At 46.4% G+C, this 14,144-nt stretch overlaps 1 protein-coding gene across 5 annotated transcripts in view; it reads right to left on the reverse strand.

Moving 5' to 3' along the window:
• Positions 1 to 14,144, reverse strand: part of FRMD5 (FERM domain containing 5) — a 287,084-nt gene that overhangs the window by 37,867 nt on the left and 235,073 nt on the right. For all 5 annotated transcript variants that reach the window (XM_090270518.1, XM_090270519.1, XM_090270521.1 and 2 more), the window contains exon 2: positions 3,804 to 3,908. In XM_090270518.1, coding sequence (XP_090126644.1) covers positions 3,804 to 3,908 — 105 coding nt within the window. The remainder of the gene's footprint in view (positions 1 to 3,803; positions 3,909 to 14,144) is intronic.

Here is a 14,144-nt window from a genome sequence, read left to right on the forward strand (position 1 = left end):
AGCAAAGGCAAAGGAGGAAATTGAACGGAAACAACTGGGTTTCCAGGCTGTTGCCGGTGAAGGTGGAGGAGGCCCATCTGTTCTGAGCACCAGTACTTTGTACCAGAAGAAGAACACGGCAAGTGTCTGGGACTTTGTAAACGCACTCCTAGACATTTCCACTGATAGGTTAAAGTAAACGAACAAAGAAAGTTAGACACTAAGAGGAACGACTTGTGAGATCCATTATCAGCAGAAGGCAGATGGAGCTGAAGGACAAAAAGGTTATTCCCCTTGGCAAGAGCTGGAGAGAAAGCTGAAGAAAGGAGCGGGGCTGGAAGAGAGGAGGGGTTGGGAAGGAAGTGGAAAGTGGTCACAGCTTGTCCAAGGGGTTTTAAGGGTCTGGTAGAGAAATCTTGAAAGGATCCTAAGAATATGGTGATGGCCAGAGTTGCCATTGGCATCTCTCTGCCTAAACCTGGATCCCAGAATCACATAGCAAACTGATGACATGCTTTTGGAGAGGAGGAATTAGGAGAAGAGGAAGAGACTCAGAGAGGGGAGTTAGCTCCTGTCTTTGAGTGAATGGGCCAGTGTGGAAGAATATTCAGACTCCAGAGGCTGGAAAGGGTACCTCTACTTTGAAAGGAGAGGCTGAGAGCAGGCTGAGGCTGTGGGCCTGAGCCAGGAACAGGGCAGAAGGTGACGTGGGGGGAGCTTCTCCAGGCAGAATCTGGAGAATGCCCAGACCCCATAGAGAACCCTACAGAGAAAACAGTGATGAGATGCACATGAGTGCTGGGTTCAGAATGGTGCCCCAGGGGAAGGGGTTTATTTTAAAGCCTCACACTCTAGGGCAGCTGGGATCTTACCTCCTCCATCTCTACCATGAATCAGCAGATCTAGGATGACAATTCTTGACAGGCTTATTTCCCCACAAGTCTCAAGAACTCTCTCAAGCCTCCCTGTTTGCCTTAACCCACAGAATAACAAAAATTTAGAGGGTCTCATGTATGAATTCAACACGGAATCTTAGAAACCACATAGGCCCTGACTGGCGTGGCTCAGTGGGTTGGGCATTGTCCTGTGAACTGGAAGGTCATCGGTTTGATTCCTGGTCAGGGAATGTGCCTAAGTTGTGGGCCAGGACCCTGGTTAGGAGTGTGCAAGAGGCAACCGATTGATGTTTCTCTAGTGCATCAGTGTTTCACTCCCTCCCTTCCCCTCTCTAAAAATAAAAAATAAAATTTTTAAAAATTATAAAGAAATCACATAGGCTCTGGGTCAGACAGGTCTGAGGTAGAGACAGGCTTTGCTACCTGCCTCGGGCAAGTTACTTAACCTAAGACTATTTACAAATCCAGGGAATGAATAATATAATTGTGGATACTCACCTCATTTGTGGTAAGGATTAAATAACATGTAAGGCTCATAGCTTAGTGCCTGATACAACTCAGTGCTCAATATCCATCGACTGAAAGATTTGGGCTTCTGCTCAGGGCAGCGCCCAGCGTGCAGGAGCCACCCCATAAAGCTTATTTCTCCTTGTTCCCATTTCCTTATTCTTCTCTCTCCCCTTCTGCTTTTAATCCTTATCACCTCTACATACTCTCTTATTCTCCTCAAGCACATCCTGACCTAACTTAAAAAGAATGAACAGGACACTTTTGCCTTTTTTTCCTCAGATGCCACTCTCTTTGGTAGATGAAGAGATCTTTGGGTAATTGGCCTTCCTTCTTAGGAGAGACAGCTTAGACCAAAATAATAAACAAATAAACAGCAAGAAGCCCCTTTGTAAAAATAGCCCATCCTCATATAGTGAGTGGATAGCTACGGCGTGTGAGGACCGGCGGCTGATCGGTGTCATAGCCCTTTATGGAGTTTTATACTATGGCCCAAAGCAAGGACAGTAATGTTTTCAAGACAGTGGAGACTTTATAGGGTGAGGGGCTGACCTCAACACTACTTTCTAAATACTGATGATGCTCAAAATTCTGCTGAGCCAGGAGTAACAAAATGTCAGCAAAGTGGGACAGGGCTTGTCAGAGTAAAGGGATACAATTCTTTTGAGTCTTTCCTAAAACTCACATGTTTAGCATAAAACCCTAAATAGGACCTGGAGACACAATGGGTCAGAACAGTGATTTTTAACCCATGTGTTGCAAGAATTTTTAAAAACATGCAACACCCAACTATTTAATCAGGGGTACTGACCTCTTTTCCCTTAGATTGTCAAATAAAAAAATGACAACAGTCAACAGAACAATAGCCGTCTGGTGTGAATGAATCAAAATCATACCTATTTTTTTTGTCAGATCAGCAAAATATGTAATGTATTTTTTGGTGTGCAGCAGAATTTTAGTAACTAGCTTATGTGTGCCATGAGATGGAAAATGTCGAAAATTGCTGGCTCAGAGCATCAAAGAACATGGTGGGGGGGTACCCATCCGTTCATCATCTGTGGCCCCGGCCACTGCTGGGAGGCTGCACCTTCCAAGGCTCCCTCCAAGGTCCCCTAGTGGCAACAGAGATGAAGCCCATGTTTGGAGGTGCGAAGAAAATTAATGGACCCATGAAAGGTGGCCCTCTGGGATTCACGGTGATCATCTTTTTTGGAGGGTGGTAGACAAGACTGGGTGGTGGGCAGGGGTACAGGGCAGGGAGACATTGAGGCCTGAATGCTTCTGTATACTGTCCCACTTAATGGGGATGCCAGAGAGTACATCCCCAGAGAGCAAAGGACTGACGGACAGATTGTAGAAACTGCAGATGTCTGCTAGTGGGCCACCTGGGCAAGTAGAGGGGAAATACGGCACTCCTAACCCTAACCCACCCCCTCATCACTCCTGCAGCAGATGTTTCTAACCACCCACTATGCTCAAGGCCCCGTGCTAGTTCCATGGGATATAGTAATGAGTAAGATCATGTTTATATTTTGCAGGGCACACAGGCAATCACAGCTGGTGTAGTGAGTGCTAACACAGGGTTCATGCAGGGTACATGGGGTACATAGGAGGGCTCCTCATTCAGAGTTGGGGTAGGGAAGACTTCTGGAAGAAATAAAAGTCTAAGCTAAGACCTTATTGTGTGAGGAGTTAGCCAGAAGAAAAGTGTTGAGTGTGGAGAAGTGAGGAAAGGGAGAAGACATATTCCAGGCAGGGGGCACTGCACAGGTGAAGACTCTGGAGAGAGGAGGATGACATGTCTGGAAGCCGTAGTCTGGCTGGGCCACGGCAGGGAGGGGAAAGGGCAGGGGACGTGAGGCTGGAGGGGTGAGCAGGGGCCTGGGGATAAGGGACCTGGTCCTCTCTGCCAGGAACATCACAGTCTTGTCACTGCCCTGTGTCTGTGGAGCTGCCCACACTGCGTACAGCAGGACAAGAATTGCAGGATTTTCAAGGACCTGAAAGGGCTGTGTTAATCTGGCTCCCATTATCCTCCTAGGTTGGGTTGGTGTGGCACCTCAGGTGAGGCTCTTCCTAACTGGAACAATGTAGTTCAGCCCATTTCCTAAGAAGGGGGCAGGAGAGGTTCAGTCCTTGACCTGGGCTCAGGGACCACAACACTAGCCCAGCTGCTCTGCCGCCAACCCGGCAACTTTGGTCAAATCATCTCAGCTCTCCAGGCTGCCACTTCAGCATCTGCAAAACGATGAGTGCACTAGGTGAGCTCTGCTAAGGTGTCTTCCAGGTCTCATAATATGATTTGCAGGGTCTACTTGGTCCCTGACTCCGGAGGCTAAGCTTTGAACATGAGTGGCAGTTCAAAGCTTTAGGCTTACTGATCAACCCTCTCCTCCATTTGTGCTTTGAATATTGACTTACCCGCTGCTTATCTGGGTCTACAAAACGGATCCCAAAATAGTCTTTCTCAAGTAGGTTCAGGTGGTGGCAAAGAAGGTCAAACAGGTACTGGCCTTTGGCATCTCTCTGCAAAGAAAGAAAGCTCCACTGAGAAATGAGAGGGCTTCTTCTGTGGAACGTGGTATTGATGGTCATTAAAAGTCATTTATAACAGCTGCCTGAGGACAGGAAAGGGGCACCTGTCCATAACTATGTCCTCTGTATTGTGATACATGAGATATTTCCTGGAATTCTGAAGCTTTAGCACCTGAAAGGAGCCCAAGAACCCTTCCTTCCACAAAAATGTCAGGCTAAGTCATGGTAGAGTTCGGGGAGTGCAGTTCTGATCTCTGATGCACAAAGCTTCCCTAGAGAACATCAGTGTGGGATACACCAAGTGTAACTGGCTCTGCCTCTAGAGTGCATCTTAAATCCATTCACAGCTCTCCGTCGGCATCACCACCCTGTAGGTCAGCCACCACCACCTCCCTACTGGGCCATGGCCAGAGCCTTCCAACGGTTCTCTGCCTCTGCTCGCACCTTCTTTCCGTACGGTGACCACAACTTATTCTTTTTTGCTGAATAAGTAATATAGGCACCTAGTAAGATATTCAAACACATGAAAGGATACACTATGAAAAGTCTCCCTTCTACCCTAGTCACCTTGTTTCTCAGTTTCTCTCCCCAGAAGCAACCCCTTACCGGGTTCTTATGTATTCTTAATGTGCTCTTACATTACAGGCAAGCCTATATACATGCACAGCTCCTCTTTTGAAAATACACTGGCAGCATCTTTTGTACTGTATTCTGTTTCTTGGCTTTTTCCCCATTTAGCGTTTCTTGCACATTCTTCTGTAGCAGTATATATGCACAAACCTCAGTTTTTAACTGCTGCGCACCACTGCAATGAACCTAAATTTACTTACCCAGCTCCACACTGATAGAATTTGTTTCTAATCTTCCATTACAAATAATGCAGCGGTGAGTACACAATGATCTTTAATTACATCACCATTCCTGCTTACCACAGTCGGTGGCTTTCTGTTGCTCCCAGAATAAAATCCAAACTCTGATCATGGCTACCAAGGCCCTACATGACCCAGCTCCTGCCTCTTCTCTGATCTCATCCCAAATCATTCTCCTCACCACTCTCCGGCCATGGCTTCTCTCTTTCTGAACGTGACAGGGCTTTTCTGCCTCTGCGTCTTTGCCTTCCCTCTGCCTGGCATCCTCTTCCTCCAGCTCTTCTCAAGGCCACTCCTGTCTTTGAGGTCTCAGCTCAAATTTTGTCTGCAGAGGGGTCCTTCCCTATAGAAAAACCCTGCCCAGTTACTTTCTATCTCATTTGTCCTGTTTGTTTCCTTCACAGCACTGACAGTAATTTGTAGCTATTTTGATTTGTTCACTTATTTATGCATTGTCTCCTCCCTTTCTAGGCTTTAATCTTCCTCAGTGCTGGAACCCTTCCCCAGAATTTAACACATAATTATTTGTTCAATAATTATTTGTTCAATAAATGAATGATCAAATGAATAGAAAGTAGAAGGTTAGCTAAAAGTTTTCACAAAATGTGAGAAAATTGCACTATATCTAAATCCACAGCCTTCTTCCTCAGGGACCTGCCTGGGTATCTGGGATGAGCTGCAAAGAGAATGACTTGCAGGAAACTGTCAGAACATCTGGAGCTCTGCAAGGCTTCGATCTGTGGGCCTGTCCCCATTGGTCTCTGCAGCTAACATATTCATCTCTGGTGGCTGTGTGTCTAATTCTGCATTCAAATCGAGGTTGTCTTCTAAGATCCAAAGTTTCTCATCTGTGCCAAGACCAAGGCCATGGGTAATTACAGAGGGCCTGGCCCTGTTCTGCAAAACCTTTGCACCTCACCTCTGCCCTTTCTGCTGGCTCACCCAACACTATCCAAGGAGAACTGGGGCAGGATATCTCTCACAAGTATCTTAAGAAGCTTATACTTGGAGGACTGGGAGGATGAGTGCGTGGACAGCTCAACCAAGGAAGGTGGTGTGTGTAGGCACCTCCCCCTTTTTTGGTGGCCCCCTCACAATATAATCCTGAGGCTGTGGGTCCCCTTCTCCCCACAACCCCCACCCCTTTGGTCTCCCACCAGAAAGAGCTACTTTCAGGACAGAGACGTGTTAGGAGTGACATGGGACTGCTGGGTGGTGGGTCACAAACCAGGTCTTTCACCCCCTGATGATGGAACCCCTCAAGGATTCCATCAACAACTGTTGTTTTGGGCAGTGGCTGCCAACTGTTTCATTACTGATGCCCCTGAGTGTGGGAAGAGCTTTAATTCATTTTTAAGGCTCTTCTGGGAGCAGAACTATGTTTACCTCCACCCCAAGAGGTATGTCCTTGTGCGATTATCCTAGAACAACTGAAATGCAATATGAAGAGACAATTGTGTGTTGTGAATATTTTTCTCTATTGATTTTACTTTGCACCAAGCTGACTACTGCACTGTGACCAGATGGGGTGAGTTAATGGCTGAAGAAGTTTGCTTCCATACGTACAACCATATTAGCAGGAGCGTGGGGTAGGCATGGGAAAAACGTGCTTCTGTGATAGAAGTCACATGGGCTTTCATAAGAATCATGCCTTCCATAAAAACAACTCATTCTCATGGGCTGGCAGCTCAAACACACTTGTAGGGCTCCTAACTGGTAAGAACCTTCAATTCAGCAGGTCCAACCTGCATTCTCCTACCTCACAGGAAGAAAAGGAAGAATAGCTCCCCTTTTCAAGTAGTTATATTTTTTAAAAAAGCATATCCCATTACATATTCCCTATATCAATTAAAAAAGGACCCTTTTCTTATTTCTCATCATCTGGTGAAACTGCTGCTCCCCACCATGAAGTCACAGTTCCTTTGGGCTCCCATTTACCAGTGGAAGACACATCATTCTGAGCTAAAAGGCTCTTGTGTAGACCAATGAGGAGAAACATCTTCCTCTGTTGTTTTTCCAAGGCTGGAGGGTGGGGGATGAGGGAGTGGTGAGAGAGAAACAGGGCTGCTCCTTATGGCAGAATTCCATGAAGTCTAAATTCCCAGCAGAAACACAAGGGCAGAATCAATTCAGAGCACTGCTGTGGCACCTTTCAGAGGTTACAACCTGCCCCTCTACTGGAGTACTCACACCTGTGGCTGATGGAGGGGCCTGAGGCAGCCTTCGGCGGGGACATCACATTCAGCTGAACCATCATGGTGGGCTCCTTATGACAAGCTCCTGGCAGGGGCAAGAGTTTAGGAATTTTAAACTCCCTGGCCTTGTGGGTCCTCTTGTACTTCCAGATGCCGGCAGTATCCTAGAATTTCCTCTCTGTGGTCTTCCTGTCCTCAGTTTGGGTCTTTCTGGAATATTCTGTGGCAGCCAACCTTCTCTTTTGGTTGGATGGCAAAAGTCCAGTGAGCTCTATCTTATTTCCCCTTTGCCTGCAGTTGCCCTCGCAGTATGGCTAACCCACATGCTGTGTGCCGAATGTTGTGCCGTTGATTATTCTGGAGAAACAGGCACTCCTGTTGACAGGTGATAACTGTTTAGTCACAACATCAGGCTCTAGGCCTGAGGATGTTTATCTTTAGGACAAATAAGCTGAGGCAGGGCACCCAAATCCAGCTAAACCTGTGAGGTTATTCTCTTCCCAAAGTCATTGTTGGGTCAAAGTAACTTATTAAGCTTCCATTTAAAAATAAAATTGTATTTTATGAACCACAATAGTACCCACATATGAAGATATGAAAATACTAGTACATACAAGTCAACCCCCTTCATCTCTCTCTGTGGTGCACGGATGATTCATGAGCCCCTGAGAATCATTCTGTAACTCTGAGACTGGGAGGGTTCATATTCTTGCTCCTCCCTGGAGCGCCTGGTTCATCTATTCTTCAGGGAAGGGACTGAGGCAGCAAGTAGTAAGCAGGCTTGGGCCAGTGACCTAAACTAGTTAATCAAGGTTAATTGCATTTTCTGCCTCATAATCAATATGTTGGGGCAGGAAAGCAGTTTTATTTGAACCCATCATGCGGCCAATCCCATGGACACTGGCCGGGTGCATCCTGATCAGAGGGGCTAACATGTAGAAAGTGCCCAGCTCACTGGGCCTCACCTGATTCAATCCAGCTTACCTGTGAGGCAGGCCAATTTTAAGAGGGAACTACGTGAGTCTTGAAGAGGGAAAGAGTGAGCCCAACTTCCTCAGCTCCTGGGCCATCTGCTACTAAAAGGGGAGCTGGCCATTACTTCATGGGCATGTAGAGAAGGCAAAGGTGAGAAGGAGGGCAGGAGGCAGCAAACACCTGGATGAGTTGTCCTCAGAGGCCTTACAGGGAAGGGCCAGGCACCAGGAGTAGGATGGTATCTTCACCTCTATTCTAGCTTAACTTTAAATTTCTTATAGGCCAAGACTTCTTTGCTTTCCTTATCAGTTCCTCCAACGGCATGTGTGTGCTGATGTCTGCCAGCCTCAGGAGCAGATGCTGTATAAAAGCACTTTAATGTCACAGGAGAACAGCCACATTAGCTCATCTTCTCAGGGCCATGGCATGAGTAACCTGAGCCCAAAGGTGTGAATCAATTACTGGGGTGCACTCCTACCTTTATGGTCGCACACCATACCCAACCCCACCTTCCCCAGGCAGAGGGAGGAAAGGGGCACCACTGCTAACAGCAGGGCCCCAGATTTCCTAACCTCAGCACTTTCCATACTAATCTACGTCTTCTTTGATGCGAGGGAATTCCTGTCGAGCTCCTGGCCCAGGAGCCCACTTTTCTTGCTTGGTCCTAAACCAAGAAAATCTCTTTTGGAACTGCTGAAGCTGCAGCTAAAAAGTTCACTCTGGGAGAAGATGGAAGTTCATTCCAGGGAGAAATGCGGTCATGCTGTCTTCTGCAGCAGGCTGTCCCAAGTCCCCTCTGCTCCTCACTCTCAGAGGGGGTGGGCTCCAGAAGTCAGGCTGGAAGGACGGGGCCCAGCAGGCACTTGGTATCTACGCTACAGAACCAGGAGGCTGATGTGGGGCCAGGTGGCTCCTTGGGGAGAGGCCCAGTCCCAGTGGAGGGAAGTCAGGGTTCAGAGGGAGAGGGGAACAGTGCTTACCCAGATTCCTGCCGCCACTGGCCTCATTCGGTCCTTAATAAAGACAGCAAACTCTTGCACCAATACTCTCCATTCTACATGCAAATTGAGGGTGATGCAAATAGATAGCTGTAGGTTCAGATGCCAGGCATGGGGCCTCAGGGAGCCCTGCTGGCAGTCCTTGCTAGGGTCAGAGAACTGGCTTAGCTCATGGCCATGTTGCATGTGGAGGACGTGCATGTGGGATGGGGAAAACACATCCAGTCTGGATGCGTGCAGGGAAATGTCATGGGAGGGAGGACTAAGAGTTCTGTCAGCACAGATGGCCCCAACCAGACTCAGCAAGGGCAATTAAGACCCTCTGAGCAGACCTTCAGACCCGCTGTTGTAGTTTGTAAGAGCAGGGCTAATGAGAGGGCTAGGCTTCCTGAGATATCAACGATGACGCTTCAAGAGCCAAGGCGTCCTCATTTCTATGTGGATTCCTTGTATCTGGTAAAGTGTCTGGAAAGAAAAAAACTTGAGCTGGGCCTGAAGAAAAGCAAACTGGTCTCTATTTCCCACGGTAAGGCCACTTTGACAGTAAAGTGGTTCTTGGAAGCATCACTGTTTCTTGCTATTGATAGAATACATTTTGGTTGTATTTTTCCAGCCAGTGCAAAATATCTCAGTGGACTAGTCATGTTACAGCTGCAGTTACTGAAAACTAAGCCAGGCTTGTTAGGAAAAAACTAATTACTTTGTATTTATGAGAAGTGCGTAGTTCCCTCTCTCTCTCACACACACAACCCTCTCATACAATGTTGCTTCACATAGCTTGAGAAGAGAGTCCAGAAATTTTGTGGTAAATAGACTTCTTGCTCCCAATTCATTTTACTGCCTTCTTTTCTCCCCCAAAGGGCAAATGCACACATTATTTGGCAAATCTGGGAATTTCTGGAGTTGTAACGAGTGGCCTTGGTCAGGAGAATTTGGCAAGCTCAGCGTCCTCATAACCCTGTAGCTATTCCCCCAGGTCCCCCCACCCCTGCTCAGCAGAAAGATGTTTACTGGTCATTACCAACTAATGTGATAGATTCTGGGCTGGATACATCCCATAAATGAAAGAGGCCAGGAGTTTTGAGTTCTGGTGCAATCTCCTTTCTACTACCCTGTTAGGTCAACTCATGTCTCCTAGAAGTTGAGGAGGAAGCAAAGAGAGCAGAGGGGAAAGGCTCTGGGAAGGTGAAAGCACTGAGGATGAGCACTAGGGTAGGAGTCAAGGCCCTGCTCTGCCACATCTTGGCTTGTGACTACAGACCTGGGCAGACACAGATTAAGGTAACAGACTTTAATCTTTCTGAGCTTTTGTTTCCTTATCTATTAAACAAAACTAATACTATATCTCTCAAAGGATTACTCAAAACAAGACACATAAAATACATAACTTCTACCAACTTCCTCTGCCTCCTGTGACTTCTCCCTTTAGGCTGAAAGGACTTGAACACAACAAGGCCTCAGCAATGAGGCCGTGTACTCATGGAACAGAAGTTCGTCCTCTCTAGACAAAGACACTTGGGTGGGTCCTGGTATATGTTCACCTGTTCTGTGTCCCCAAGCTTATGGGGAAGGCCACTATTTAGAAATCTGCCCTACAGAACAGATGGGCATCTTCTCCACACCCCAAGCCTACTATCCCCATACTAGGTTGGAAGAAGAGTAGAAAATATTAAATATATGTTATCAAACCAACCATCTCAGACACCTGGCAGCTTCTGCTCAGCACCACAGAGACAAAGGCAGGTTCTTATGATATTCTCCTGACAGGCTCCTAACACTCCAGAAGGAAGAGCTGAGTGAGGTGGAGGATGAGATACAACACAGTTCCAACAGACACGATACCTTTTCATGCCTTGGCATTTAGAAAAAGAAAAAAAGCATTTGGCAAAATGCATTTCATTAAATTAACCCAGAGCTTTGATCCCTCTCAAAAATCATAATTGGTTCTCTCTGGCATTAAAGTTAATGGGAGCCAACTGGAATCTCAATTTCCTCTCTCTGGAATCCTTAAGCTACTGCCCATACTATTGGCATATAAAGGGGGAGGAATGGACAAGTAGAGCCCATGGCTCTGATGAGAGTCCCAAGTTCCCCAGAGCTTACCCTGTCACTCATAGCCATTGGCATCCCTAGATAAGACCACACAGGTCATTCTCATTGCCTCTCCTGAGAAGTACAGCCACGGCCTCCCTTGAAAAGTCCCTCATCATAGCAGATAGCACTCTGAGGTCCAGTTCCAAGCCTGACTCTTGGTCTGTGGTTCCGGTTAATGGTACAAAGCCACATATACAAATGCTTCTCTTTCCAGCATAAGCAGAAACAACCTCACTAGACCAACAAAACAGAGTCCCTGGAGAGGAGTGAGACGGTTGGGGCCAGGAGCCAAACAGATGGCGCAGAGATGGTTTACTGTACCAATGCTGAGCCTGGGAGAGCAGTAGGACAGATTCCAAATTTCCCGATAGTGGCACTCTGTCTCAGTGGTGGAGGGGGAAAGAGTGGGGAGGAAAGGTAGCAGGCAGCTGGCTAGTCCCTTGAAAGTAGAGTTTCCTTAATAAACAACAAATTCAGAACCATACCATGCTCTGGACCAGTGGTTCTCAAACTTGAGCCTGCATCAGAATCACCTGGAGGGCTATTCAAACACAGAATGCTGGGTCCCTCTCCTAGAGTTTCTGGTTCAGTGGATCTGGGGTGGGCCTGGTAATCTGAATTTCTAACAAGTCCCACGGTGATGGTGATGCTGATGCTGACGGTGATGGTGTGGGGTCAGTGAACTAGAGCAACCCCTCACAGAGCAGACTGCTGAGATGGGGTCGGAAAATGGACATTTGAACTCCACCACGATGCAGTTTTGTCAGCACAATTCTCTCATTTATTCAGCTCTCACATTTTCACATACCAAAAAGTACCAACTAGAGCATTAGGGCTATCAGTTAAATGCCATAGAGAAACTCTGCTCCTTCCTGCCAGGTCTTCTAGTTCTGTCTTTCATGACAGTGGGCAGCTGTACAATTCGGGCTGGAAAGTTCAAGCCCCCAATTACCATTCACTTTCAGTGGCAGAGTAGCTCAAAATTCACTTTTGCCATGAACTAGATCTTCAGAAAGTAAAGCTAACAGTTATCATCAAACCTCATTCGGAGGAAGACCTTCCTTCTCACATCTGTCCTGCTCTCAGTGGCAGGGAGTCTGTTCCAGAACATTCCCTTTCCTGGCCTTTGAGGAACTCTTGCCTAGGAGGTGGGTTAGGAGCTGCCCTGCTCCTGCCTTTCCCCTGTATCTGTGCACTTTCAGCTTCTCCGTCAGACTTTCGCCTCAGCTGTCATGACCAGCCTTCTCCTTTTCCTCTCTCTCCTGGGTGGGCAGTGGATGGGTACAGGATATGTGCCCCGAGGATGTCCTTCCAAGGAAAAAAGGCTGTGCTCAATTTTGAGCAGGGAGTTTGGGGCAGGAGGGAAGTGATGGGAGTAAGGAAAGGCAAATTCTGATTTTGATGTCTTGGGTAAGTCATTTCCCTCACTGAATCTCAGTTCCCCTCTGTGTAAATGATCCCACATCCTGTTATGTGCCCAAACTCTCTGATTCTGTTATTAGTTGACCAGAGTAATCACGCTCCAGGTCCGTCTCCTCTTAAATGGTGACAAAAAAAGTTTTGTGTTTTTAAAATAGTTGTGACAGCATAAAAGCTCTAGAGGAAAACATAGGCAGTAAAATTTGAGATATCCATGCAGCAGTATTTTCGCCAACATATCTCTTAGGGCAAGGGACATAAGGGAAAGAATAAACAAATGGGACTACATCGAACTAAAGAGTTTCTACTCAGCAAAAGAAAACATCAGCAAAATGAAATGGGAACCAACTGTATGGGAAAATATTTGCCAGTGATACCTCAGACAAGGGGTTGATCTCCAAAATATATAAAGAACTTATACGACGCAACACCAGGAAGACAGACAATCCAATTAAAAATTGGCAAAGGACCTGAACAGACAATTCTCCAAGGAGGACCTACAGAGGGCCCATAGGCATATGAAAGAATGCTCAACATCACTAGCCATCAGAAAGATGGAAATTAATACCCCAGTGAGATACCACCTACACTGGTCAGAATAGCCAGTGTTAACAAATCAACAAACAAGAGCTGGCAAGGATGTGCAGAAAAGGGAACCCTGGTGCACTGCTGGTGGGAATGCTGACTGGTGCAGCCACTGTGGAAAACAGTATGGAATTTCCTCAAAAAATTAAAAATGGAACTGCCTTTTGATACAGCGATCCTTACTGTTGGGATTATATTATACCCTAAGCATCTGAAACACCAGTGCAGAAGAACCTATGCACACCTATGTTCATAGCAGTGTTATTTACAATAGCCAAGTGCTGGAAACAGCCTAAGTGCCCATCAGTGGATGAGTGGATCAAAAATGTGTGGTACATTTACACAATGAAGTACTATGCAGCAGAAAGAAAGAAGGAACTCCTACCTTTTGCGACAGCATGGATGGAACTGGAGACTGTTATGTAAGTGAAATTAGACAGGCAGTGAAAGACAAATATCATATGATCTCACCTATAAGTGAAACCTAATGAACAAAACAAATAAATGAGCAAAATAGAACCAGAGGAATGGAAATAAGGAACAAACTGACAGTGACCAGAGGGGAGGAGAGTGGGGAATAATGAGGGAAAGAAGGGGAAGGGTCTAGTCAAGGAACAAGAATAAAGGATCCATGAACATGAACAACAGGGTGGGAATTGAGTGTGGGAGGGTGGGGGTTGGGCGTGGCAGAGCAGGGGAGAGCAATGGGGAAAAATTGGAACAACTGTAATTGAACAACAATAAAATTTTTAAAAAGAAAGAAAAAAAAGAGTAGTGTGGTAGCTTTACAAGGTAGATATTTATTAAGACATTTATTGAGAGTTTAACTAATTAAAAACCTCAGGGCCACTGCTCAAAGTGAATAGGGAGAGCAACTAAACAATTCATTCAATTCTAGAAACTCCCTCCAGCAGGTCCGAGACAATGAAGACCATTATGTGAAACTGTTATTCTGCTAGGCATCTGGTCATTTTTACCTTCCACTGTGAGTGATGGAAAAATCCTGTTAGATCATCCAGTGCCTGCCTCCAGACTGTACAGTGAGGATTGTTCAGGGTCTTCTTGGAATACATCCTGAGGCTCTAACTCCCT

Source organism: Furipterus horrens, unplaced genomic scaffold, assembly GCF_987537825.1.
Source record: "Furipterus horrens unplaced genomic scaffold, mFurHor1.1.pri manual_scaffold_3, whole genome shotgun sequence".
In the NCBI taxonomy this organism is placed as follows: Eukaryota; Metazoa; Chordata; class Mammalia; order Chiroptera; family Furipteridae; genus Furipterus; species Furipterus horrens.